Source organism: Corvus hawaiiensis, chromosome 5, assembly GCF_020740725.1.
Source record: "Corvus hawaiiensis isolate bCorHaw1 chromosome 5, bCorHaw1.pri.cur, whole genome shotgun sequence".
NCBI classification, from domain to species: Eukaryota; Metazoa; Chordata; class Aves; order Passeriformes; family Corvidae; genus Corvus; species Corvus hawaiiensis.
This window is the reverse complement of record NC_063217.1, coordinates 74,221,242-74,247,549: the sequence shown is the minus strand read 5'-3', so window position 1 is coordinate 74,247,549 and position 26,308 is coordinate 74,221,242. Positions and strand designations below refer to the sequence as shown.

General features: G+C 49.4%; 3 protein-coding genes and 1 long non-coding RNA gene across 8 annotated transcripts; 3 read left to right on the top strand and 1 right to left on the bottom strand.

Annotated features, from left to right (window-relative positions):
• Nucleotides 1-3: 3 nt before the first annotated feature.
• Nucleotides 4-1,756, top strand: LOC125326718 (alveolar macrophage chemotactic factor-like). The gene is made up of 4 exons (XM_048305159.1): nucleotides 4-839; nucleotides 1,011-1,140; nucleotides 1,292-1,375; nucleotides 1,479-1,756. Exons 1-4 carry the CDS (start codon nucleotides 776-778, stop codon nucleotides 1,501-1,503), a joined length of 303 nt encoding a protein of 100 aa, XP_048161116.1. The 5' UTR covers nucleotides 4-775; the 3' UTR covers nucleotides 1,504-1,756.
• A 108-nt stretch (nucleotides 1,757-1,864) lies between these two features.
• LOC125326716 (C-X-C motif chemokine 2-like) lies at nucleotides 1,865-3,592 on the top strand. The gene is made up of 4 exons (XM_048305157.1): nucleotides 1,865-2,115; nucleotides 2,609-2,744; nucleotides 3,033-3,116; nucleotides 3,229-3,592. Exons 1-4 carry the CDS (start codon nucleotides 2,052-2,054, stop codon nucleotides 3,386-3,388), a joined length of 444 nt encoding a protein of 147 aa, XP_048161114.1. The 5' UTR covers nucleotides 1,865-2,051; the 3' UTR covers nucleotides 3,389-3,592.
• A 2,398-nt stretch (nucleotides 3,593-5,990) lies between these two features.
• Nucleotides 5,991-26,207, bottom strand: CNOT6L (CCR4-NOT transcription complex subunit 6 like). 3 transcript variants are annotated; one of them, XM_048303681.1, is made up of 12 exons: nucleotides 26,171-26,207; nucleotides 12,920-13,041; nucleotides 12,621-12,807; nucleotides 12,133-12,218; nucleotides 11,704-11,793; nucleotides 10,865-10,933; nucleotides 10,420-10,577; nucleotides 9,892-10,046; nucleotides 9,466-9,617; nucleotides 8,502-8,726; nucleotides 7,834-8,036; nucleotides 5,991-7,657 (listed from the first exon to the last, which is right to left on the bottom strand). In XM_048303681.1, the coding sequence occupies exons 2-12, from the start codon at nucleotides 13,029-13,031 to the stop codon at nucleotides 7,445-7,447; spliced, it is 1,650 nt and encodes a 549-aa protein (XP_048159638.1). In that variant the 5' UTR covers nucleotides 13,032-13,041; nucleotides 26,171-26,207; the 3' UTR covers nucleotides 5,991-7,444. The 3 variants fall into 3 exon arrangements, with proteins under 3 accessions (XP_048159638.1, XP_048159639.1, XP_048159637.1); XM_048303682.1 differs by lacking the exon at nucleotides 26,171-26,207 and adding an exon at nucleotides 23,551-23,654; XM_048303680.1 differs by lacking the exon at nucleotides 26,171-26,207 and adding an exon at nucleotides 17,161-17,248.
• Nucleotides 7,997-23,559, top strand: LOC125325982. 3 transcript variants are annotated; one of them, XR_007203646.1, is made up of 5 exons: nucleotides 7,997-8,468; nucleotides 11,145-11,335; nucleotides 16,212-16,939; nucleotides 21,038-21,177; nucleotides 22,601-23,559. It is a non-coding gene; the product is annotated as an uncharacterized LOC125325982 (long non-coding RNA). The 3 variants fall into 3 exon arrangements; XR_007203645.1 differs by having other exon boundaries at nucleotides 16,212-21,177; XR_007203647.1 differs by lacking the exon at nucleotides 7,997-8,468 and adding an exon at nucleotides 9,800-10,234 and having other exon boundaries at nucleotides 16,212-21,177.
• Nucleotides 26,208-26,308: the final 101 nt, after the last annotated feature.

Sequence of the window (26,308 nt, the reverse complement as noted above, 5' to 3'; positions counted from 1 at the left end):
GGACACCTTCCACTAGACCAGGTTGTTTCAAGGTCCATCCAACCTCACCTTGGACACTTGAAGGGATGGGGTGGCCACAGGTTCTCTGGGCACCCTGTGCCAGTGCCTTACCACCCTCACAGGGAAGAATTTCCTCCCAGTATCCCATCTAACCCTGCCCTCTGGCAGTGTTCCCCTTTGTCAGGGGTCCTTCCCATCCTAACCTGTTACCTTCCTTGGTGGCGATTTGAGGGCACAATATTGCTGGTAGGGAGATGGGACAATCCAGCCAAAGTGCCCCACATCCAAGTGATGGAGCTGGGATTTACAGGTGGCTGTAAGGCTTTAAAAGCCAGTCCAGGCCAATGAAGAAATACATTGGGAATGGGTGTGAGGTCACTTGGCAGAGTTTTGGGGTAAAAAAATCAAAAGCAAATGTCACCAGAGCACTGCTGGGCTGTGCCTTGTGGGGGAACAACGTGGTTGTAGGAGAAATGGGCAATACCTGATCATGCAGGACAGAAAAGCACCCCAGAAAACCTCTGGGCTCGTGGGGCTGTGTGCGCTAAGAACAAAGTCGGAGGAAACAGAAAAGAAAGGAAGGGGAAAGCAGAGCCAGTTTTGGGAAGCCGGGCCCCCTGCCAAGCCCCAAGCCACATTTTATCGGCAGTGTTGCAAACTCAGCGAGCGGGGTCGGGCAAAACCACCGCGACCCCGGGGCCGCCCGTGCCGCCTCACTTCTCCTATTTCCCGGCTCAAATAGGGGGATGCTGCCGGGGCCGGGACTGGGGCCGGCATGGCTGTGCGGGTGGCCCTGCTGCTGGGGGTGCTGCTGGCGACCCACCACCCTGGGGACACAGGTGAGGCTCCCCTCAGGTGGGCTTGGGGGATGCTGGGGGCTGTGAGGCTTTCAGGGTTTAAAGTGGGTGATCCTGCAGGGATGTGGTGGGAGATGCATTGCTCAGAGATGGTTTTGGGGTTGGCAGCGGGGTTTGGGGTGATGCTTGAGCCATGGCCGTGTGCCCCTCCAGCAATCCTGGAAGCCAACGGCAACCTGAGCTGCCGCTGCCTCAAGAGCACCCGAGCCTTCATTTCCCCGGAGAAATACAGCAGCATCGAGGTCTGGCCCGTGGGGAGCAGCTGCCGGCGCCTCGAGGTGGTGTAAGTGGCTCCCGGCGCTATGCAGCCTCTGCTCCCCCCATCTCCCCTGAATTACTTCGGTTTTGTGCTCGTTTTCTTTGTGAGAAGGGTGGGAGGCTCAGCTGTCTGCAGGAGGGGAAGTGACGTTGCTGAAAGGCTGCTCGTTTTCTAGGATTAAGCTAAAGAGCCTGAAGAGGGTCTGCGTGGATCCTGACGCCCCTTGGGTGAAGAAACTCTTGCAGGACCTCCCTCACCTGTAAGTTCCCCCTTCCCCCAGAGCACCAGGGGCTCCCAGCGGGACCAGGGGCATCCCGTGGGAACCTGTCTTCACACGTTCCTCCCCCTTCTGCTTTTGGCAGGAGGAAGAAAAAGCCTCCCCGTTGAGGAAGCTGCTACCAGAGGCACGGCCAGATGTGCTGGGCCCAAAACTGCCTCCCTTCCCCATCCCACTGTCGCCTTACCCGAGTCCAGAGGGGAGCACGCTGCTGCCTGAGCCCCTTTTTATGCCTTTAAACCCTTAAAAATGCCCGTCCCTGCTTCCAGCCTCTCCCATCCCATAGCCATGTGCTGGGTGTCCCTTTTGGGCGTGACCCAGCAGGCCCAATAAAGGCGGCAGGCCTCTGTCGCTGTCCCTTGCCTCCCTTCCTGTGGCATGCTGGGGGCTTGGGATGCTTGGGGTGGGAGGCGTGGGGGGCACCAGCCCTCGGCCAAAACCACAGGAACTTTGAAGAGGTGGCCACGGCACTTTCTGCCTTTTTTGGCGGGGAGGCAGCACGGGCCACGTGCAGCGGGGGGAAGCGAGGGCAGGGAAGTTGAGGTGTGGGGCAGCCCCTTTTTCCTCCCCCTCTGGCGCTTCCCAGCCTACGAAATCCCCCTGGGGCGGGGGCCTGGCTATAAAACAGCCCTGGCACAGCTCGGGGTGGGTGGTGAGGATGCGGCTGCTGCCGGCAGCGCTGGCCCTGCTCCTGCTCCTGAGCAGCTCGGTGCCGGCAGGCGGTGAGTGGCTTTGGGTGTCCATCCATGTCCCCCTCCAAACGCCTGGACAGTGGCGTTGGGTGTCCCAGATGGGGCTGAGCGTGGGCTCTGCTAAGCTTTCAGATTTGTTTCTTGTCTATCTTTGAGCTCAAGTTTGTCTTTTAAACCCTGTGGCTAAGCTGGAGCGGGATACTGGGGCTTGAGAGGGGAGGTTTTGCCTTGTGAGTTTGAGATGCTTCTCCTCCAGACCCCATAAAACTCAAGTGCTTGGTGGGTGGGCAATGGGTTTAATTCATAAGATGTTAGTTACGTTTTCCAACCCTGCAGCTAAAGCCCCTCCATATACAGGAAAGGAAGCTTTGAGGCTGTGCTGGGAGGGATTAGCCTCATTACAAACCTCATTAACAGCAGCCCATGGGTGTCAGGGAGGGGATGGGATAGTGGGGAGGGGGATGTCGCCATCTGCCTCCCCCACTGGGGGCCGAGACCTGGTGTGGGCTGCCCTGGCGCACAGGTCTGTCTCTGGAGAGCCTGCTGACCAACATGAGGTGCAAGTGCATCAAATCCACTGCCCACGTCATCAACCTGGGGCTGATCCTCACCATCGACGTTACCCCACCGGGCCTTCACTGCAGGAGGAAGGAGATCATGTAAGTGGGAAGCCTGGAAACCAATTCCTGCAAATTGCTCGTTTGTGCACTGGTGCAAAAGTACATAGGGGAGCAAGCCCCCAAATGCTGGGGTGCCCCTTGCTTCCCGATTTAAAGGGGGTTCCTCCCAGCGTGGCTCGTTGTGCTAAGGTAAAGGCCCCAAAATTCCTTGTCTCTGCTGCCCAGGGTTCGTATCCATGCCGAGGGAGCAGAGGGGTTTTCTCTATGGGTTAGAAAAGCTTTGGGGAAGGGGCGTGCGTGGGGCTGAGGGGTCTCGTGGCCTTGCAGCCTCACCCTGAAGAAGAACAGGCGGGTGTGCGTGACCCCCGAGGCGCCCTGGATCCAGCTGCTCATCCACAAGCTGACGCAGAGGTACGTGATGCCCGGTGATTGGAAAACACACGGCATCTCCAGCACCTTGGCAGGACCATCTCTTCCCCCTGACACCCCTGTTTTCCTTTCTTTCCTCCCACAAAATCTGCAGGAATGACACCAAAAAAGCGTTGCCGCGGCCGCGGCGGGAAGCACCGTGCTGCTGGACCCCTCGGAGACCCCCCACCCCATCCCTCCCACTGTCCAGATCCAAGGAGTCCATGGTTATGAATTCCTCATGGGACAGCGATGACACAACCCCCCTGCCCTGAGATACACTGGGTTTAGTGGCACAATGCTGGTGCTTCCTCTGCTCTCTGGATTTTGGCAGGGCCAGGAGCCTTTCCCTGCTTCCCCCGACAAAGGCTTTCCCCTCAGGCACCCGCTGTCTCCCTCCGTTTCAGGTGCCTGTGCTGTTCCTGCACGCGACCGCAGCCCATCCCGGCTGCCACCAATAAAAGAATCAATGTGCTTCCCCCCTCGGCTGTGGCAGCTCTTTCTGCCCAGATTTGTGTAAAAATTGGGAATTTTGGGGTGGGCATTTAGGCCAGACTGTGGCACCGTGAAGCCTTTGGCTGCTTTGCCAAGGACGTTTTTGAATGCCTTTCCTCTGCTCCAGCATTTGGTGCCTTTTTCTGACAGCTCTGGGCAGGAGCCTGTAATTGCAGGAGTTGGATAGGGTCTGGTGCTGGCTCCTGGCTGCGGAAACACACAAGTGGGAGATTTCCCAGTGACTGGCTGAGGCTTTCTGTGCAGCCCCATTTTCCTGGGATGGGGACCCTGGCCTGGCACAGGAATGTGCCTTGGCCACATGGACTGAGGTGACACAGGTGTGACTTACGACCCTGTGCAGGATTATCCCTGTTTATGATCTGGCTTGGCCATTCTGCGAGGAGGTGTTTAAGGTCTCTAGAATCACATTTGTGCCGCTCGCCCACCCACCCCCGCTGGATGCCAAAAATGTGTCCCTGGGCAGTGACAAGCTGGGAAGCACCCACCCAGTCCTCTGTATCCCCCTCCTTCCTGCCCTGTGGTCCTCAGGAACAACAGCAGGGGCAAGAATGGTTGCAAAAGGGCTGTTTGTTCACTCCAGAAGGACCTGGAAGTACACAGGTGGGAAGAAACCGGTGGATGCCCAGACCTATCCATTGTGGATGAGCAATATCCCACCTCCACAGTGATTAAATTTTTTAAAAACTACTTTTTAAAGGCAGGAAAAATGTAGCAGTTCAGGGGTTGATGACCTCCCTTTCCCCAGCTGCTTGAAGGTCCAGGGCAAGCAGCATTTCCTCATGCCAGAGCTCAGCACACTCTCAAATTTAAAGCAAAGCAGCTATTCCCATGAACCAGGGCGTAAATCCTCCTAAAACTGTAGTGTAAGCATACCCGGGAGTGACACTGCAGCTGCCCTGCTCCACATCACTTCCATCTTTTCAAGGACGGGACCTCCCGGGTGCAAAGGCAACGCACAAGAAAGAAATCGGACTTAAAAAACCCCTGAGCTCTCAGAGTAACCACTCTGAGATGGTGTGGGAGCCTCCAAAGAGGATGGATGAGCCCCAGCACCGGGATCACTCTCACCTGCACCATTACCACAGGGAGGGGTTGGGTGCTATACCTGGAGCTAGAGGCTTATGATCTCCACCTAAAGTTGTTTGTAATTAAAGTGAGTTCTTGGCTGATGCTTGGCAGAGAGGATTAAGATGTGAGTGGTTCCCACAAGGTTCTCTTGGGATCTGTGTCACCATGGAACACCGAAGGGTGAAAGGGAGGGAGTGTGACCAAACTTGTGTACGGTTCAGGCTCCTTACAGGGAAAGAAGGAAGCAAAAATACTCAGCTACATTGTACAAAATTCTCTTTTTTTTATATATATATATATATGTATATATATATACACAAACAAAACCCCGTATCGGACAGATTCACCAGATTGAGTTTTAAAAAGTTGCTTGTAGAAGGGTGTTGGATTTTGTTTTCTCTGCTGGCTTTAGGCAGTGCTGTCGCTTGGGAGTGGACACCAGGCACCGTGTTTTGGAAAGTAAATGGAGGCAGTGAGGAGCAGGGAAGGGCTTGGAGCCTTTTTTCCAGGTGTTGCCTGCAACGTGCTGGGACCTGAGGCTGGGAAAAAAAGCACCATCCCCTCACTGCTCCTGCTGGGAAGGGAAAACCAGGAGGAGAACAGGAGGAAGCCGCACAGGAGAGGCAGGTAAACATGTGCATCGACTGAAACATAAACAAGACTCTTTTTTTTGTGCAATGTCTGTTAAAATAACATTTTTGTGTTAAAAACCGCACGGCGTGACGAGCGTTGGGAAGTGCAGCAGAGAAAATCCAATGGAACACCTTCCCGCAACGGAACGCTTCCATCGCTAGAAACCAAAGGAAAATCCAACTGGAGCAGCTCACAATGTTTGCCAGGGGTTGGGTTTTTCTGTCCCCATCCTCTCCCACCCCCATATTACAAAACATTGGTGCTGGGTTTTTATTTTTATTACTAAATGGCCTCCTCTGCAGTTCATAGACAATCACGGGTGAATTGGAAGTTCCATTTTATACAAACAGCTCAAAAAATACTGGGAGTGAAGTATGGTTAGGAAACACTGCTCACGTTGGGATCACCGTGCGTGGAGGAACAGGAGGAGCAGGTTAGAGCACGCCTCTGGAGCAGAGCATCCCCCCTCCCCAAAAAACATACAGCAGCTGAATACAGAAAGGTAATGTCCACAAAATTAAGTTTTTCATGCTATTCTACTTTCCAGTGCTCTCCAATCCATGTGCTATGGCCAGGTGGGGAATGCTGAGGTATATTCCAGCAGAGATACCTGCACCCAGAGGAAAATCCATCTCTGGATGGGCTTTTTTTTTTTTTTCCTGTTTTGTTCTGTTTTTGCACAAAGCAAGTGCTGCACAGGAATTTCCCCCAGCTCCCATTGCTTCCAATTGATCCCAGACCATAGATGACGCCCCCATTTTTTAGGCTCTTCTTTTCCAAGGGAGTTGTCACTTTGCTGAACCCATTTTTGTCTTCTGGCCCACTCCACCCCCTCCCTGGCCCCCAGTCAGAGTCAGGGAATAGTTTCTCCTCTAAGTCCAATTGATGTTTTTTTTTCCCCCCATGGAAAATTTCCTATGTATAAAATGACAAAGGAAATGTTTAATTAAAGAGGAACAGCCTGACTTGGCAGTTTTGCAAGACAGAAGATGGCTCTTTAGTATTTAAAACTAATTTCACAATTCAAATTGGACTTTTTTTGAAGTATACGAATGAGACATAAATATAGGCTTATCAATCTGCTTAAAAATTTCATTCACATCATGGAAAATGTTTTTCATTTATTAAAAATATCACATTTGGAGACTAGAAACAGTAAAGTGCATGAAAAGTTTCAAATAGAAATTCAAGAAAATCTTATAGCAGCAAAAAAGCAGAATAAAGAAAAACTTAAAAACAGAGACACGACCTTTTCCTATCACTGTGCCTTTTTTTTTTAAACATTAAGCAGCCGAACAGGTTTTTTTTCAGAAAATTGCATCATGTTTAATGCCTCTTGAGGCACAAGGTTTTGAACTGGCCACCCAGAGCATTAAAAGGAAAGAAAACAAGGATTTCCAACACATCCAAAGAGCATTAACATTTGGGAAGGAACCAGCAGCTTTTTACTTCAGCCCTGACCGACAACAGCTCCGAAACAAATTGGAATCAGGAGAATTTAGAGCTCGAATTTGATCACAGATATATGGCTATCTTTGGTTTTCTGATAATATTGAGATGAGGGGCAGGGCCACGCTGTCAATCATTTATAGTCAGGTATTAAGTGCTTTGCTAATGTGCAAAATTTATGTTGGATGCAGAGTTCAGTCTCCATTTTGGATTCAAACAAACAGTATTTCTAATATTCTTCCTACAAAACAAGCATCTCTAGGTTTGTTTTTCTTTCTCCTAAAAGGCTGGCTCATTTTGCCGCGTTCTGGAAAAAAGCATTACCTTGAAATATGTTAAATGCAAGTTTTTAAATCTCTTTTGTCCATTTAGAAGTGCAGCTTCCTACTGAAAAAAAAAAAAGCCAGTTTAAAATTAAAAAAAAAAAACCAAAAACCAAACAAAAATTAAATTAAAAACCTGGAAAGGGGAATAATACTTTGGTTCCAGCCCTAGTGCCAAATGATACCAATATGCACCAAAATGTGCAAAATCTCATATCAAACACAGAAGGAAAGGAGCTTGAAGAAGCAGCTTAAGGTTGGCCATACTTCACTCCTAGACAGTGGGATTTACAAGTGTACAGGTCCGTGAGAACAGGTGCGAGCCCGCCCGGCGGGGCTGCACTACCTGCGGGAGGGCAGGTGCACCCCGTTCACCAGGGGCAGCAGCGGCGGGTGGAGCTCCAGCTGCGTCAGCAGGGAGAAGTGGTCGGAGGGGATGTGCGGGTGCGGGCACCCCGTGATGTTGTTGTCCACCAGCCACTGAGGGTCCAAAGGCCCCAGGACTCCGAGCACGTTCATGTGAGTGTTGGAGTAGAAAATGTAGTCAATCACACCCTGCGGAGAGAGGGGGAGACAGCGCGGTGAGGGCAGGGCCCTGCCCGCCCGGCCGGAGGCACCGTGCTGGGGTCAAGCTAGGGCATACCCTGCATCGATCCTCCTTAAACCAGGGGCAGCCAAGGTCAGGGAATTAACACAGCAGTGCCCGCTGTGTCCCGGAGATCGGTGCTTACTTTGAAGTCAAAAGTGTAATTGGTGTAAGGCATCAGGTTGTTCTCGTAGGCGCTCTTGAGCTGGAAGCCGTGCGTGATCCTGCCCTCCGAGGCTCCGTTCTTCCCGTTGCCGCTGAAGTTCATGAGACACTCGTTGTAGCGCAGCTCCTTGAAGTCCTTGTGGTTGTCAGCTACTATGCCATTGCTCAGGTATTCCACCACACCTGTTGGCAAGAGGAAGGGTTTAGGGAGTTGCTTTGAAAGGCAACTTTGGCCTGGGAATGTTAAAAACCAGAACACCACAAAGACGTGCCACGAGATCAGAGTTAGCAAAGCAAACCCCTCTCCTCAGAAAGTCTTCATCAGGAACTCACATCTTTCCTACTTCTTATTGCTGCTTTAGGCACAGGTATTTATTTAATGATTTATTTAAGATCTAACTGTGCTTTCCTACACTTTTGAAGGTGCAACCAGCTCTCCTGCAGCGTCCAGCTGAGCGCGAAAAGCAGGCGACTCAACCGGAGGACTCGCAGTCTCTGCAGCCAGATTTCCAAAGGCAGCTGTTCCTAGGAAAGCTTTCATCTGTACCTCCCCAGGGAGTGCAAAGCAGCCCCATTGCCTTCAGAGGAAAAAGTGGACTCCAATGGTCTAAGAAGGTAGGTTAAAAACTAAGCCGAAACCAGTCTCACCTGAATCAGGCAGTGAGTTGAGATCTGCACACAGCACCAGAGGGATAGAGTTGGGATCTGCTGTCGGGCTACTGGGCCTGCTTGAGGCTTTCTCCAGGATGTTTTTCAGCTCTGAGACGAACATCATGGTCTGAATGAGTTTTACATCTGAGTATTCGGGGTCCCAGTGCATGTGGGCATTGGCCACGATGAGCAGCTGTTTGTCCACGTGAAGCGATTTCATACCTGGATAAACAATTTTAGCAGTGAAAGGTTCTGTGAATGCAGCGGGTTCCCGCTTGTTCGTGCTCAGGGTGTAGCTCCTCAAGGCTCAGGGTCAGACACACCAGCAGATGGGTGTGTTTTCATTGCTTAAACCTGTTGAAATGCCTACAGACTGGCCCAGGAAGCTCCTTCCAGCCCTGGAATTTCTCCTCCTCTGAAGCCATCAGAGCCCCAGGCATGCAGACAGAGCAGGGTGGCAACTTTACCTGTGCTGGAACTGTCTGCTGCATCTGATCAAACTTAACGAAAATGTGACGGTCAATCAAGAGGCAGGAAAAGATACCCGATAATCTCCTCCTTCCACATCAGTACGTTAGCACTGACATCTAATCCCTGGGGGAGGATGGAAGGAGTCAATCAAGGAGAGGAAAAGAGTGGAAAACAGAAGCTGAACATTATTGATAACTACTGGTAAGAACAAATGCGTGTAAACACAGTGACCTTGGGAAAGCTGAGCTGCTCGAGCAGAATCCAGCCGAGTAAGCAAGCAGGGATAAAAGCTTGAAAGGAGAAAAGCAAATGCTGGGCATCTTGCTGCGAGCAAAACCAGGCCAGGAAATCATGACATCTATGCCTGTCTCAGGCACCGATGGGCTGGATTTGGCTGCACCACCAACAGGAACAGCATGTTGGAACCTACGAATAACTCCTGCCTTTCCGTGGAGCTGAGTATCAGTGACGACACCACGGCTGCACTCACTTGCTCCAAATAATTCCTTGTGCACCTCCAACACCACGGCGACTCCGATGTTGTCCTTGGTCATCACTCTGTTCAACATGGCTTCCGAGCCCTCCGAGTTGGCCATGGCCACCTGGTTGAACTCCACCGTGTGCTTCTGCACCAGCGTGAACCTGGGGCAACGGAGAGAGAACCCCAGTGAGCGGCTGTGACCCACAGCCCCCGTGGCAGCGCCCCTGTCTGAAAACCATCCCTGTCTGCTCCCACAGGCACCCTCTCTTCCAAACCACTCGAGCTGCTTCTAGACACCACCCGAGAGCTGCATTTTTGTTTCGGGAAGCAGTGAGAACTCTGAGAGGCAGCTCAGGCTTTGGGAAACTCCTCCCTAATTACTGGAAGCTGTTGTGAGGTTTTAGTGTAATTTTAAAAGCCGCTGCTGCCCCTTACTTTTCCGTTTTGAAAAATATCGCGCAGCCGTCCACATGCTTTTTCTCCTGCTCGGACATGATTTTGGCACGTGACTTTGGAGAAAAGAAGCCGTCGTATCCCCGTTCTTTCAAGGCTGGCAGGAAAAGGGTGAAGTATTGCTCCGTTTCCACTTCCTGGAATTGAACACAAACACCTCAGGCTAAAGAAGTGAAGGAAACTTCACTTCCTTGTGCCTGCCCTGGCTTGCAGTCAGAAAAGCTGCTGTCTGCACAATCCGTGGCACTTCCTAGACTGATGGCCCGCTGGGAACTGATGTGCATTCCTGGATTTCCTGGAATCCCTCCCAAAGGCAAAGTGACAGGTATGTCTTGAATAGCAGTAGACTACACCTAATACTTTTGATGCTGGAATATGGATACACAGCTTGTATTGGCAAGACCTGGAATTTGCTATCGAGCAGGTGACTGTGGTGCTCTCAAGGGAACACTTAACCCTAAAAGTGGAGGTTCATGCTTTCTGATGGAAAATGCAGTTATTTTTAATTACCTGAAGACTAATGATATCTGCATCACAGTTGACAATTTCTTCCATGATTCCCTTTTTCCTGTACTCCCAATTGAGTGCCCAAGATGGGCAGTAGCCATAGAGCTGCCGGGTGGCATATTTATCACACAACACATTGTAACACATAACTGTAAATGAAGCTGCAAGGACAGAGACAAAGGGAAAGGTTATCAGCCTCTGGATACTCTTTGACTTGGGCAAAGAGTGGCTGGAAGAGCTACGACAAAGCCCAACACGGAAAAGAAATGCCCAGCATCCCGTTCAAATGACAAAAATGGTATTTACAGCACAGCTGTATGTTAATTTTTCTCGTGCCAATGAAGGCTAGTGAAATTGCTATTTTCACTCTGGTCCAGGAAAATGAAGCCCAAGACAATTTTCCCAGTGTGTCATCTCGTGAACACAGGGAAAAGAACCACAGATTTACCTGAGGGCAGAATTTGGTCTCGTTCTTTTAAAGTAATCCATGGCCTTGGAGGCAGCTGCTCTGGATGAACTACAAAAAAAAATTAAAGCAGTGATTAATTCAGGGTTTCTGTTTGTAAGTTACAAATTCTAAGTCAAAGTGATGACTGAACAGTAATGTATTTTGCATCCCCAGCTCCCCGAGTCTTCAGGGGAGGCAAAAATCATTTAATGGAGTGGCTCTAGTATGGGAAACATTGTGATTTGTAAGATTCATGACTATTTTTGTCTCTTGTTTTCAGATTTAGAAGTGCCACAAAAATAATCCTGCACATTGAATAATCTGCTGAAGAAGGGGGGGTAAATCCTCGCATGGTTCAGCCATCTCTTTTCCAAGAACCTCACCCCATTCCTGCAGTGCCTTAACTTGGGAGACATTGAGTGGCAAAGCAGAAGGCTCAGTTACAGAACCACAAAGCAGGACTGAAGTCAGGTAGTGGATGTTTTTAATGGCTTTGGTGTTTCTTGAGCTAAATTTGACATTCTGCTTGCATTTAAATGATTATTTCTGGTGGGGAGAACCAAAATGGCTTCAGCAAGGCAGACTGTGCCCTTGGTTGGTAATTGAAGGGTTTCAAACAGAACAGAGAGAACATCTGGCTGTAACGTGGGAAAAGCTTAGACAGTACGCATCAGCCTCTTCCACTGTGTGTGAGGGCGTTTTTTGGGATGATTGCAGCCACCTGACAAAAGCACTAAAGCAGTGAGGAAATGCTCTCCCCTCCAGTGGTCCAGACTCTTGTTTCAGCAGCAAATCCTACTTTTAAACCCTTTTTGCCCACCAGATCCGTAGGACTGTACCTGCTAGATTGTCAAGCATGTAGTTCAGTAGCTTTCGGGTTCCGTCTGGATCCTGGTAGAGGCTGAGAATATCTTGGGATAAAGGATTGCCTGCCAACAGCACAAAACAACAGCGGGGGGATCAGCTGCCTGCCTTTCTTGAGGCTTTCCACCCAAAGAAAATCTCCCAGAATGAGAATAGACAAATTAACTCAGCAGGTTCAAGGGTTTATTTCCCTGTCTGCAGATTTCAAACGGGCTCCTTAAGGAAGTTTAGCAGCACGAAGAAAGAGAAGCATTGTTTTCCCGACTGCCTGGTCATTTTTGCAACAAACTTAACGGTTAAAATAACCTGTAAGAAAACCTTGAGGTAATAGAGGGAGGTTTTGAGCCCAGCCCCCCTCACGACTCCAGAGAACTCATAGGAATATGGAACTGGAAAGAGCTCACCTTTCAAACCCAGGGTTTGCAGCTGGAAGAGCCGTCCAAGTTCATAAGGCAAAACCCGTAACAGATTGTTATTTAAAAGCAATTCCCTGCAGCAAATGCAAAAACACTCTGAGTGAGTATCACTGCAGAAGGCAACTCCTAAGGTGCTGTACGCTGCTTGTCCTCAAAGAGAACACTTCTCACCCTGAATTTTATTATGGGGAGGTATGCTGTATCTTCCCATGTCAAAGCACGACTGAAATACATTTATTAGGGGGAAAAAAGGCACAAAACCCACGATGAAACCAGGGATGAAAACAGTGACGTACCAATGATCAGAAAAAAAAGCCCGGTGAACCCAAAAGCAGTTACTGTAACTGAAGCTCTGCACCAACCTGGAATTTTTCAGGATTATTTGAAATACAAGAACAGAAAACAAACTGAAACTCTCGGCCCCGATCCCACGATAGAGATTTTTTGGGGGAGTTAACCAGAATAATTCCCCTCACCTGAGAGACACCATGTTTCCTAGTTCTGCTGGTAAACTTCTGAGTTTGTTGGATGACAGATCCAGGTAAACCAGATTGTGAAGCTTGGCAATATCAGGTGGAATGCGAGTAAGGTTGTTGTCATTGAGGTGCAGAGCAGTCAGGTGTGTCAGCGACCACAGCGACGTACTTAAGCTCCGCACTCTCCCTGAAAGAGGGAAGCAAGGAACCACCTCTTCACTCTGGAACCACCGGACACAAACTGGATCTGGAGTGGTCTGGGGCACCAACTATGGGAACTTAAACTCCAACCAACTCACCCGAGATCTCTAATTCAGCCCAGTGCGACTTCTTCCCATTGGCCACCTCTTCCGCTGACATGATGGTGTAAATTCTGCGAGGATCTGGAGGATCATATTTTTCCTTTGGCATCCCTGTTAGTCTGAAAGACCATCACAACTGTTACTCGACAGCATTCCTTCGTTTCTATCCCGCCATGAGCTCGCCTTCCCCAGGGACACCCCGCAACAACATGTCCCAGAGTTGATGCACAGTATCGGGCTGCCATCAGCCCGCTGAGCCGAGCAGGTGCTCACACCTGGGCAGGATTCCAGGATGGAAAAGAGCACTTCTTCCTAGGAAGTTGGGGTTTCTGCAGTCACCTGCTGGTTTCCCAGTTTACCCCCCATAACCCACGGAGTTGCTTGCTGTGTGCTTGCTGCTGCAGAACCTGCAGACAAGATCAGAGCGTTCCGCTGCTCCTGGCAAAAGCGCATGGACTGCTCCCTCCTGTAGCTTGCACAAGGAACCAAGGATTGAAGGGAAGGCTCTTATTTTCAACATACAAAATCCCACTTCTCCACTCCACTTATACAAGGCTTGAAATTGCAGTCTGAGGGGGAATTAGCTCCATTTTCCCACTAACTATCCAGCTTTTGTGTTTTGCGCTTTTTCATGCTCGGGATCAGTCAAGCCCTTTGTATTCCTAATGGCCCAGGAGCCGTAAAAGGAGCTCAGGTAAAGTTCCCATTTAGCTGTTCAGGGGCACAAAGGGCTCCAGCCCAGTGCAAAATGTGAGTATCAGATGCCAAAGGATGAGCCTGTGCACACCAAATTCATCCAATTGTCCTGACTGTCAGAAGGGAGCTCTGATGTCCCATTCAAAAACCATCCACTTTCCAGGGAACACAGGGAGCAATTTTATTCCGTGCCTCCCTCGGCTGTTGTGCTGAGCAGGACTGTGTGTGACTTAAAAACACGAGGTTAGCTGACTTTGCTGTTTGCTGGTCTCTTCCTCCCCAGACACACTCCCCAAAATCCACGAGCTTTGATTTTATCCAAATCCACAGCTGCTCCACAGGATGCAGCTCTTCCCTCACATAGACATCTCTCCTACAGCTGGCGGCCGTAGCTGTGAAGCTCTTCAAACAACTGTAACTCGAATTCAAGGTAACAAGCTGAGGGTTTTGTTCAGCAAGTCCAACTAACCAAAGAGTCTGCTTTCCCTTTATGAGGGTCAAGTCCTGCAGCATTTCCAGCTGACGCCAACAGCCAGAGCAGCGTTCCGGCACGGCACAGGAGCAGGAGCTGCAAGGGCCGTCCCCTGCCAAGGGTCTCAGTTACAGGGCTGCTGCTTCCTTCCCTGACGAACGCCCAAGCAAATTCCAGGGGCAAATGCGAGCCTTACATCTAATTATAGCCCCCTGTTATTTCCAGGTGAAGTCACACAGCGAGCAGAGCTACGGCGTAAGAGGATTCTGCGCTCACACTGCCTGGCACGGGGCCACGAAGGAAAACAGTTACTTAAGGACAAGGGATTAGACCTGAAATCCTTCCACCCTCGTTCCAGACCCCCAAAATCAGGAACGGCCTTTCCCCCACACACAAACAGGCTGTGATTTGGGAGTGCCAAATCTCTGGTGCTTGGGTTTTGCTGGATTTATCTTCACTCTTCAAGTGCCTGTGTGGAAGTGGGGAGCACTTGAACAGACTCCTCACGGCCCCTGCCAGGCCACAGGAACCCTATTCCGCCTGCCCTCGCTGTTTAATCTGTTTTATCTTAAACTGATCAATACCTCTACCACATCTGGACCCAAGACACAGCAAACTTTGCTGTCCAAACCCCAGGATTTGGGGGAGTGCTCTGTGATGAAGTCCTTAAAACCACGGTGGTGAGACCACCTGAGCCATCCCCTACCCATCCACACCAGCCCACAGGTAGCCACTGACCCCTGACACCATCTGAAAGCTCCAGGATTGCTCCTTGGCAGGGCACCCGATGCTGAAACATGGCTCATTAAGAGAAGTGCTCTGCCAACGTAGAGCAAAGTGTGGCCATCAGGGGCCTTCCAGAGAAGTGAGCCCTGAGCTGGGAGGCAAAGGACGCGCACATTTTTCAGCTGTTAGTCACTTTAACATTGCTTTGAAATAGTGGTGAGTCAAACAGGCAGCAGTGTCATTGCCACAGTTACAGAAAGGGGAAAACAAACCTAAATCAAATGCACCTTTTTTTTCTCCTTTTGCATCACAGCAACATTGAGCAAGACTTAAAAGTCACCATGTGTCATTTTTTTCTTAGGCAAAAAATGAATTCTGCCTGGGTTCCCAACTCCTCCTGTTCCCATCTCCCACTCTGCTTGTCCTGGAACTAAAACAATACACAGAAATCTCAACCTGTTTTTGCTCAGTCTTCTGGGAACTACACTGAGTTCCCTGAATCCGTTAACCCCAAAACTGGATGCACATCAGTGCAAATTTTTGCAGGCTTTTCTCCTAAAGACTCTCCTTGGAAAACTTTTGAAGCTACTACAACTTGCTCTCCGCTACAGATCCAATTCTGTAAACTTAAATAGTGTGACCCTGATTTTGTGTCAATTAAACACAAAATCTCTTCACCATTTTGTGTAAATTAAAGAAAACCTGAAGATGGGAACATCAGTACATTAGTAAGAACAATATTTAAGCTCTGGGGGTTCCTAGAGTCCATCCCCAAAAACCCAGAGATGCCTGGCAGAGCAGGATTACTCAGCTGGAACCCTAGGTGTGGTCCTGGGTGAGCCTAAGTAGCTCTCTGAGGAGCATATAAAAAGAGCCAGGGACAGGTAATGTGCTTCCAGCAGTAGGTCTGTGTCTGCCTTTTCCTTGGACTTTTGGGCTTTTGTGCTGTTATATTTGCTGGGTTTTTTGTGTATGGGGCATGCTGACTATCTTTTAAAGCCTGTGGGAAGAAAAGGAATAATGGAACACTACTGAAGGTGTGAGGAGTGTCAAAGAGGAAAGGTTGAGCTATTGGGTTGCAGCAGAGGCTTTTAATATGAAGAAATGTTTTTTGGGCAACAAACAACAGGAACTTCTGGGTTGTAGACACACAGTCCCTTCCCCAAGGAGTGCAGAAGATGCATTTCTTAAATTACAGTGACCATAACATGTTTTGTTTAAGTTCTTTCATTCCTCAATGCATAAATAAGTTGTCTAATGAGGGGGCAAATGGAGAAGAGCTGTGCCTGCATCCTGCTGCAGCCCTGTGTTCATGGATGTTTGGCACAGCTCCAAACCCTCGCCTCCAGCTCAGTGACATTCTTTGTGATTCTCTTTTTTTTTTTTCCCCCCCAGCCTCTCTATATGGATGAGTCAAACTGCCAAAGCATTTTGGAAACAATCCAGCAGCCAGCCCTGAGTCGCTCCTCCTTCCTCTGAGCACAGCTGACTGTCCATCCCCTTCCATATGGTGATCCCTCCCAGGAATTACCCATCCTGCTGGCTGATGGGGCGTGCGCGTGTGTACACACACGTTGCTGAACGCTGGCAAGTCGGGCTGAAAGCTGGAAAAGAGCACCATTTTTATCTGTTTATCTAAATGTCTATTTATGTGTTTTGTAATCAGTCCTGAGCGGCTGCAAAGGCGGCAGAGGAAGGCTGCTCGTCTGCACTGCTCTGCTTTTAGGAGAGTGTGACAAAAGCCTCCCCATTTCAGCCTCCCCAAGGAGAAGAGAAGCACAGCCAGTACCCACAAATACAAAAACGGGCTTGGAGTACTCTGGGGGGGAGGAAAATCAGGTGATTGTTCAAGGGTGTATGTTAAAGAGGATTTAAGGAAACCTGCCAATACTGGGGTATGTACAGATGTGTTAGCTGAAGGTAAACTATTTGCTGTGTCCCTGCATACAGTATCTAGCGTGTATATACTAGCAAGAAAATATTGGAGAATGGGGAATTTTGGTGGTCTTTTGTGTGGATCCGAGCTTTTTTCATGGTGCTTTCCTGCAGGAATATGTCCAACCACCTCTGTGTACACTGCCTCTCCCAAGAATTCAATGAGCACCCCAAGTCTGCCATGGCAGGTACTGTCTCTTTCCAGATTCTTATTCCAAGTACCCTGACTGGGATAGAGATTAGCAGAGAATCAAATACAAATGCCTCATCGTGTTTTTTCTATTAAAAAAGCCCCAAACAATAAAAAACAGTGTTTGAGGAGATCTGAAACAATTCCTGAGGTAAGTCTGACACAGAGCACAAGCAAATTCAAGTGGGGAATAGGTAAAGGTAAGAGGTAACCATTTACCTGCAGTAAATTCAGTGGTGCTGGGATCCCAGGGGGCTCCACGTTATCTCTTCAACAGAGATCATAAAAGCCCAGAGAAGCACAGGCAAGTCACAGAAGCAAACAGCAAAAGCCAAGGGGAGGAGTGGGAAGGGAGGGAACGAGCTCTATTTGATTAATTCCAGAGCCAACTGGCACTTGCTTGATGGAAATGCTAATTGTCCCACTGACATACACCCACTAGTTATTCCCCCCATTCCCTCATCTCCTGTAAATGAAGCAGTCTTTTCTTAAATCACAGGTAACACAAGAATACCCAGGCTTCCACCCTTCCTTTTCCTCCATGTCACACCCCCACTTACGAGAGCAGCTGAACTATGTACTGCATGGAAACCCTACACAGCGTTACATAGCTGCTTTTTATTGCTCTGCTTGGTTAAGAGTCACTCCTCACTCCAAAAGAACAGCTCCCGCCCCGTTGGAAGCAGCCTGTTACCTCTCAGTGTGCGCATGACAACTCCTGAATATCCACATCACTGAGTGATACCTGCCTTTGTCTGCGGGTGCCTTTTACACTTTCTACTTCCAGAGCAGCTCCTGGGGCTGCTTTACATGCAAACGCAGGGCAGGCTGCTCCCAAAAAGTAAGGCTTTGCTTACCAGAAATGCATGCAAGGGGCTACTGTAGGGCAAGAAGTGTTTCCAGCAGCCAGCCTGTAAATAAATCTCATCAGAAGCCCCCAAAGGGCTGGTTTAAACAGTGCACTTACTTATTTACACAAGTATCTTGCACTGTTTCAGAGAAATGACCCATTTGCAATGCTGCTCCATCCCCTGGAGAGTGCTGGGTTTCTAATGAGATCCAGGGCAGAGTGGCTTAAAGGATTAGGAACTGAAGTCACTGGGAGTCTGGGGAAGGAAGAAGCCAGCGCTGGATCAAGACAAAACACTGTCCTGGGCTGTGGGCATGGAAGAGCAGCAGCCATGTACAGCTGCAACTTAAAGCAGGAGGCTTCCCTAGGACTGCTTTGGCAGCCGCGGGACTGCGGAGACGGAGAACTCCCAACAGCATGAAGAGAGTGAGCCTGCAGTGCCGAGGTGTGCGAGTGCCCCTCCGAGCCCTGAGGGAAGAGCTGTTGTATCAAGGCTGATCTGACACCCATTCAGTCACGCCTGAGAAATGAGAAAGACCCTGCTCCGGCTGCTGCTGTGAGCCAACACCGTGTCTCATCCAGCTCCTCAGGATCAATACCTGGAGAGAAGTCAGCTATTGACCTGTTTCCTGAGCAAAACTACACCGGAATTATGAATCCATGCACACTGCAGGGACTCGGGAGAGGTCTTCTCAATGAACCTTCAGATACAGTTGGAATCATCAATACCCTTTCATCCTTCAAAGCAAAGTTTGTGCTAGGAGAAAAGAAATGAGATTATTTCCACGGCCACGCTATCATCTTCCCTTTTCAGTGGGAGACTGCCAGCACCACCACAAAATAAGCAAAGCCCAGCAACACTTCAGCTACTCTCCCTCTACAATCCAAAGAAATCTGCCACTGTAAAACTTAATTCAAACAGCTTTCGAGTTACAAGGCTTGCCTTGTTCAACTTCAGGTAAGTTTGGATGAGTCAAAGCTCAAGATTTTAAAAGAAAGGAGGAAAAAAAGGGAAAAAAAGCCAAAGGAAAAAGTAGACACCGATAGTGGAAACTGTTTTGCAATCACTGGCACAATAAATGAGCCTTTTCAGTTTGAACAGGCCACAGGATGCTGCACTACTGCTCAAAGTAGCCGGGCTTGTATGCTCAGGAGAAGAGAGAAGGGATCTGTTAAAAAAGCCCCCAGTTTATAGGAATAAACCCTGTTCTCCAGAGGGTGTGTTTAAATGTGCTTTGCATTTTAATCTCGGAAGAAGAAAGGTTTGCCTAATAGCCCGAGCAAAGCATATTATTTGAATATTGAACGATAGTTCAGCTGCTTCTCTATCTGATTATCCCAGTCTTTCCCATGAGCATTTACATCATGCTAAAACTTCCAAACAGAATCCCAGACTGGTTTGGGTTGGAAGGCACCTTAAAGCCTGTCCAGTTCCACCTCCTACCTACGGGCAGGGACACTTTCCACTGTCCCAGGCTGCCCCAAGCCCCGTCCAACCTTGCCTTGGACACTGCCAGGGATCCAGGGGCAGCCACAGCTTCTCTGGGCACCCTGCTCCAGAAGAGAGGCTGAACTTGTGTGGGTTCCTCTGTTCAGCCACCCGAAGGGATTTCACCTAAAGCCAGAGAATAGCTTTGGTAAATTTTGCTGTAGTTTTTCAAACAGGTTGGTTTTCTGATATTCTTAACATACTGGCATGTGAGAGGTTAACTACAGAGTTCTCTGAAAGGCAGTTAAAGAAGACAAATGCAGTCCAAAGGCCTGGTGCTACCTCTCCTGCTGTACAGAAATGGAGAGTAAAGGAAGAACACAGACACAGTGGATTAGGTGCAAGAGGCAGGTATGGATTCAGGAATGCTGAAGCCCTGTTGACAGCCTGAGGTTTTCAACCACGTAATTTTCCAAGCAGAAAATACTTGTGAGTTATACTCATCTCCCCATGTCCAGGGTTGTTTTGCTCAGACCTGCAGCTGCCATGAAATAAATGGCCAATGACTAAAAACTGAATTATTCCCCCTTTACCTGCAGGGGAAGCACCCGAGCGTTCCTGGAGCAGGCAGAAAAACACCTGGCAGTTCAGCACAGGCCTAGTCTCAAACTTCCTGGTCTATCCACAGGTCTCAAAACACTTTACAGATGTGCTCCTCTTATCCACTCAAAACATTCCTGATTTCTCTGATGCACACTGCTCCTTCACAGTCTCTTGCTCCAGACTACAGAGGAGAAGGAAGAGGCTCATTGCACAGGTACAAACATGTTCCTGGAGATCAACCTGCTCCCAATGGCAAGATGTGACTTGGAAGGAGGAAAAAACGTGAGCCCAGCTCCTCCTGGCACCTGGAACTGTTCTGGTATGTGAGAAGTCATCTGGCCCTGCTTTCCTTTTGCTTTCTTAACCTTCCAGAACAAAACGGGATTAGAGGAAAGGCGTTCACAAGTGGAAATTTTGGCTGGGCAGTCATTCATCCTGTGCTAGCTCTTTCCCACTGCCAGGGCTAGTTGTAAATTAATGTAACACAATAAGTAGAAACTGAATTTTGAGCTATAGGGGAAGAGGGAAGAGCAAAGGATATTCTCCATGTGTCAAGGCTGACTCAGGATTAAGGACATTTTTTTGTGGGACATACACCCTCCTTGTGATCTCACACAGGATGGTGATATCCAGCAAAGCATACAAAGGATGTTTTCTGCTTTCCCCCTTGCTCAGTTTTCCTGGGAGTATCGTGTGGAAAAAAAAGAGCTACGAATCTGCAGAAGGAGGTCTTCAACACTCTCTTTAGATGGTGCTTAAACCCAGAGCCTTTTCAGAGGGCCTTTAGATTGATTTCTTAGGAAGAAAAAAAAAAACCAACCAAACTAATTTGTGATTAGAAGGCACAAAGATGTTCACTCAGATGGAAGCATTCCTGAAAAGCAAGGGGAAAACTACCCAAGCAATTCATTCAGCTGCCCTAAAGGGTAAACGGCAAACTTGAGGACCATCCACAAACCCTGATTATTATTACTATTATTATTATTAACAGTTTGACCAAAAGCTTATGGGTTTTGTATTTTTCTTTGTACTCCTGGAAGCTGATGAACTAAAACAACGTGTTTGACACCAAAACAAGGAGGAGGGTCCCCCTGCAGCAACACAAGGCTAAACATTCCTCCCTCTCCTGCAGCCTGCGGAGCTGCCTGAGCCCGGGAATATGTTTTGCCTTTACAAAAAGCATGTAGTATGTTTAATTGGGTCTTTCCTTGCAGGCCGCTGGAAGTAGCAGTCTGGGGAGCTGTTGTTGACTTGCAGCAGTAATTGTGGAAGGACTGGTGGCCAGGATAAAGAACACTTACTCGGGGGCTTTGCTTTGCATTCCCGTTCCCAACACAGCCTCTGGAGACTACAGGTGGGTGCAGAACTCTGGAATGGGAAAGGCCCACGGGAGAAGAGCTGCCTCCGGTAGTTTCCCAGCCATAAAAATTCCTGCTGCTCCTAGCTGAGGGCACAAGAGGTTTCCCTTCATGCTTTGTTTACGGTAAGGAATAATCCAGATCCGCATCAGCGGGGATGATGGCAGGGTGCTCTGAAGGATTTGTCTCTTCGTGTCTAAAATTTCCCAACCCTCAAGCTGCAAGTGGGGGGAACCCAAAACTAAACTCTGCTGAAGGGTTAATTTCAATTTAGAATATGCACTTACACCCCAGCCTTCATATCCTGGAAATCTGCATTTGGAGTCCCACAGCCCTTTTATCCACATTTTTTCTGTCTTTCTCAGAGAAAGCACCAAGCAAGCAGAATGGGGAAGACAATACACCACATGTACATAACTGCTGAGCATAAACGGTGCTGTGCAGTCATAAACACCATTAATGATTCCCATCAGGAAACGCCACTGTAGGGCTGAGCACACACGACCCTATCTGCTCTGCATCTACACACACAGGTTACAAGCTGTAGTTCAATTACTCGTGTGCAAGACACCCAACAGCCCACCAGGTTTCTCTTCTGTTCCCCGGTCTGGTGCAGCTCCCAAAATCCCTGTGCTTGCTGACTGCACCTGACTTGTAGCTACAATGGCTTGGAGTTGCTTTTTTTTCGCCTTGGAGCATTTTTCTAAGTGCTGTTCTAACATCTCCCCCTGAAAGGGATAAAATGTGTTCCTTGTAGAACACCACACAGTGCACTTCTGCCTATCTTTAATTCTATTTTCCATGACCACCTGTCAAATCGCTTTCTGGTGGTGTCTGAACACTCCTAAAGTTACACCTCTGTAGGGATATGCCCAAGAGACTGCAGAAGCTGTTCTTCTAAACAGGATTCCAGAAAGATTTTCTTCCAATGCTCTCCTTTATTTAGAATAACTTCAGTTTGGTGTTTGTTTTTTGTTTTGGGGGGAGTGTGGATTTCTTTTTCTCCTTCTCAATTCAGAATTTTCTCCCACATAACAGCACCCAAGTCAGGCTCAGTACCTTGCCATCGGAGGTAAGTGTCACGTAGCCCTTTTGTGAATTTACTAAGCTGCCAGCAGAGCCAGTCAGCATGTTCAGCTAAAGGCCTTCCACGGTGCTCTCTGCATCCAGCTCCAAGATCTGAAGGCACAAATGGATCCAGCAAATCCTGTGCATATTAAGTTCTTTTTGCCATTTCCTGCCACACACTACTGTTTATTTCAAGTTGATCTTTTTGGGGTGGTCTTGTGGTGGGAAGTTTGATGACAGCCCCGAGGTGCACACAAGACAGGGAAGGAGAGCAGCAGAATTCCAGAAATACTGTCACCACCTAAGGATCTCGATAAAGAAACCTCTCTCTTTTTTTTTTAATCATTACAGGTGAGATGGAGAAGCTGCACAGACAAATCACTGGAACCCAAAGAATTAATCAGAAGGTGAAGTTACACCACACTGTCACTGTAACAAGCACCCAAGCCTTGATTACAGCCTGCCATCAAGAGAACCACAGGATCTGGACAAAAAAAAATATTACAAGAGGCTTAGCATTTAATGCTCTAAAGCACTAAATCCACAGCAAATCCTCCTGAATCTAAATATGCCTAAAATATATTTTAACTTATTTTTTTTAAGTTTTCACAAATGCCATCTTATGCTCCCAGAAAACTAAGCTCCGCTGTTACTTTTGCTTTCTCGGTAGTCCGCAAATCAGGTGCCCTTTTGGCACCCCAAAAGCTCTTTCCAAAAAAACTGCAAGCAAGTAAGCACTTATTTGGATTTATCTCCTCTTTTAAACCCAAGTTACCCAAAAGTGTCCTGCAGATTACAGCTGATAGAAGCAGAACTTTTTGGGGGTGGTTCAAGAAAGCTTGCTTGGAAATTGTGCATGATACTGATGCCTAATTTTATCACTTAAAACCCCAGGGAAGGTTTTAATAAGAAAAAAGAAATACACTCCCCCATTTGTGCACGTTGACTCGAACAAAAAAGCCAGTGGCTGCTGTGATTTACCTAACTGTAAGTTTTAATTCTTGGTGGTTTAGTTTTAAATTAAGTAGAGACTTAACCAGTGTGGAAATTAATTAATTTTTCTCCACTGGTGCCTTTTCATTCTCCTAACAGAGTCCACACACACACACACCCTGGGATCACTTTCTGGCTTATTTCTCCTATGACTGGTGTGAAAGCTAAACTTGGTCAAAAGCCTGCCTGGCTTTTTGCAAAACCAAGGTTGTTAATGGAAAACAACAGTATAATCCCAGTTTATCCCATGAAATGGAAGTCTTATCAACACCTTCGGGTGGAAAGAGAACAGCCGTAATGTCACTTACTTCCACAAGAGAATTCCCACTGCAAATGTGATGGAGCTCCTACGGATTCTGGATGGGAAGAGGAGAGCCCCACACAGCAAATACACCCGGAGCAGCTGTCCCTTCCCTTCCCAGCCAGGCAAATAAATGCCTGAGCAGGCTACATGCCTGGAAGCGGCGCTGCTACCAGGGACAGGGAAAAACACCCTTTAGAAAACGAAAACAAGCTCTATCAGTAAAAGTGCACTTCTGCAGATAACTGCTCCTGCAGCTGGGACTTCTGCTGGCACAGCTCTGTCAGTCACGGGTCACACTCCGTCACCGCGCGCACAGACAGAGCTGTGCCAGCAGAAGTTCGCCGTGCAGACCTGGTGGGGAACTCCGCAGCCACTGACGTGGGTCTGCAAAGTTTTGTCTTTTTCGTGCTGCAACCGAGGTAAGTTTTTCCAGCAGTCTGATGATGGGGAGTTTCACCCCTGACACATTAGGATCTGGCCTTCCAAGGATAGGAGAAAACCAAGCTTTGCACAGGAACACCTATGGGCCATTTACACTGAGTTTTATCCTTCAATTAAATACACTAACTAAATGAGAAAGAGCCCCTGTAGGAAGAAAAGATAAAAGGGAATAAATTAAATTGTGCTGTACTTCAGCACACGGAGCAGCCCCCGCTTTTAATAGTAAGAAGGGAACAAAAACGAAAGTGTTTGACGGGATTTGTTTAGCAGACAGCAGAGCACTGCAGAATTTCCACTGCTCCGTGAAACCCAAAAGGCACACTGCAGCGGGGCTTTTGGCACCCTCAGTCACCTCTGGAGAAGATTTAATGCCTGGGCTGGAGCTCAAACACAAGTTCTGTTTGGGTGACCCAACACGATCCTGCAGATTGGTGATGGGGATCATTATTCCAGAGCACAGAGCAGTGAGGTGTCAGCAGTGCACGCTGTCTGTCTGCTCCGGATCAAAATGCTAAACTCAGGCTGGAAATCCCACACTCAGTGGGGAGGGACGCACGGAGGGAGCAGGGCTCCCTCCAGGACGTCAGGTCAGGCTGCGGTGCTCACAGGCAGTGCAGAGCAAACCTCGGTGTCCCGCCAGCCGGGGTCTGCTGGGAGGCACCGCCAGCACGTGGCCGTGCCCACGGCTGCTGCCTTCCGGGACAGGGACGTTTGGAAGGGCCAATTTCCCTCTTTTTCACAGGGAGAACACAGAAATAAAATCACTGGCAGTGTCATCTTGGTAAAGGCTGTGCTCTGCCTCCACGAGAGCTCTCTGGCCCTCCAAACTGGGATAGAGCTTCTAGGAATTCCCTGGGTTGTGTCACGCTGTAGTTAGGAATAATGTGCTATTTTTTTCTTCTTTAAAAATAAACACTTTACCATCACTTTCATTATCAGCCATGTCTACACACCATGAACGACTTCTGGGTGGGTGTTTGCCCCTCTACGTTAGCTTTGGGTTGTGGGGGAGCGTCACAGAGAGGGGAGGGCACCGCTATGGATTTAATTGTAAAGAATTCTCTGCTTAACCAAGGCCATCTAAAATCCTTATCAGCACGGCAGCTCAGGAGAAGTTGAACCTCCCCAAAACAAATACTCAGCCTATTCAAAGTTTCCAAAATGGCCCGATAAAAGCCACTGGTCTAAAGATTTCCAGAAGGTCAGATAAAATGTGGTGTGGCTGGGAGCAGCAGAGCCCTTCACTACATTTACCAGGAGCACTTCAGTTTAAAAAGCGAGCCCCAGACTGTAACAGAAACTCAGTGTTTAGGTGTTTGCTTTCATTTGCAAGCACCACTGCCGTGGCTGGCAGCCCAGGTTTTATTGCAGGTGACACTCCTGTCATCTTCCTCCTACGGAACTGCTGCAGACTACTGGGAAACCACTGGGAAAAGGTGAAAACCAGTGTCTCCCCAAAACATCCTAACCCCAAAAGTAGCCTCACCGCAAACACACTCTCACCAGCATGCTGGGGTCACCCACAGCGCCAGGCCAAGGTCCCATCATGGGATGTCAAGGGGATTGGGGACAAGCGTTCGCCCCCTGGCCAGGATTCGCCCGTGGCAAAGTATCACCCTACAGCCACTCTTCACCTCATGGCTGCGATTAGTCCCGCGGCTGAGGTTCACCCCAAGCCTGGGATTTGCCCCATGACCGGGATTTACCCCACAACCAGGACTCGCCCCACGGCCGGGGTTCACCCTATGGCCAGGATCTGCCCCACGACAGGGATTTGCCCCCGGACTGGGGTTCGTCCCACGGCTGGGATTTGTCCCACGGCTGAGGTTCACCTCACGGGGTTCACTCCCGGGCCCGCGTTCATCCCACGACCGGGATTTGCCCCACGGTCACGGTTCACGCCACGGCCGGGATCCGTCCCACGGCCGATCTTCCCCCCATGCCCGGAACTGGCCCCACGAGCACGGCTCGCCCCACGGCCGCCACCCGCGGCTCCGAGGCGAGCGCGGCATCCCCTCGGGCAGCTCCGGCTCCGGCCGCCGCGGCCTCCGGGGCTGCCCCGCGGGGCCGATCGCCCTCTCCCCGCGGCGGGGGCTCTGCCCGCAGCCCCGCACACGCGGCCCGGCCGCGGCGCTGCCGGCGGGGCCCGACATGGCGGCGGGGCCGCTCCCGCCCGCTCTCACCTGCATGCGGCGCGGCGGGGCGGCGGGGCCGGCGGCGGCGCGGCGGGGCGGGCGCACACGACATGCGGGCGGCGGCCCGCGGGCAGCGGGGACGGAGCCGCGGGGCCCGGGCGGCAGCGGCGGCGGCGAGGAGGAGGA

What these genes read in the sequence shown, in the direction of transcription:
- LOC125326718 (XM_048305159.1), top strand. Translation starts at nt 776, where the DNA reads ATGGCTGTGCGGGTGGCCCTGCTGCTGGGGGTGCTGCTGGCGACCCAC. An exon ending in CCACCACCCTGGGGACACAG is followed by an intron (nt 840 to 1,010) that starts GTGAGGCTCCCC and finishes GTGCCCCTCCAG; the next exon opens with CAATCCTGGAAGCCAACGGC. An exon ending in TGCCGGCGCCTCGAGGTGGT is followed by an intron (nt 1,141 to 1,291) that starts GTAAGTGGCTCC and finishes CTCGTTTTCTAG; the next exon opens with GATTAAGCTAAAGAGCCTGA.
- LOC125326716 (XM_048305157.1), top strand. Translation starts at nt 2,052, where the DNA reads ATGCGGCTGCTGCCGGCAGCGCTGGCCCTGCTCCTGCTCCTGAGCAGC. An exon ending in CAGCTCGGTGCCGGCAGGCG is followed by an intron (nt 2,116 to 2,608) that starts GTGAGTGGCTTT and finishes CCTGGCGCACAG; the next exon opens with GTCTGTCTCTGGAGAGCCTG. An exon ending in TGCAGGAGGAAGGAGATCAT is followed by an intron (nt 2,745 to 3,032) that starts GTAAGTGGGAAG and finishes GTGGCCTTGCAG; the next exon opens with CCTCACCCTGAAGAAGAACA.
- CNOT6L (XM_048303681.1), bottom strand. Translation starts at nt 13,031, where the DNA reads ATGCCAAAGGAAAAATATGATCCTCCAGATCCTCGCAGAATTTACACC. An exon ending in GGCTGAATTAGAGATCTCGG is followed by an intron (nt 12,808 to 12,919) that starts GTGAGTTGGTTG and finishes TCCCTCTTTCAG; the next exon opens with GGAGAGTGCGGAGCTTAAGT. An exon ending in ATTACACTTTTGACTTCAAA is followed by an intron (nt 7,658 to 7,833) that starts GTAAGCACCGAT and finishes CTCTCTCCGCAG; the next exon opens with GGTGTGATTGACTACATTTT.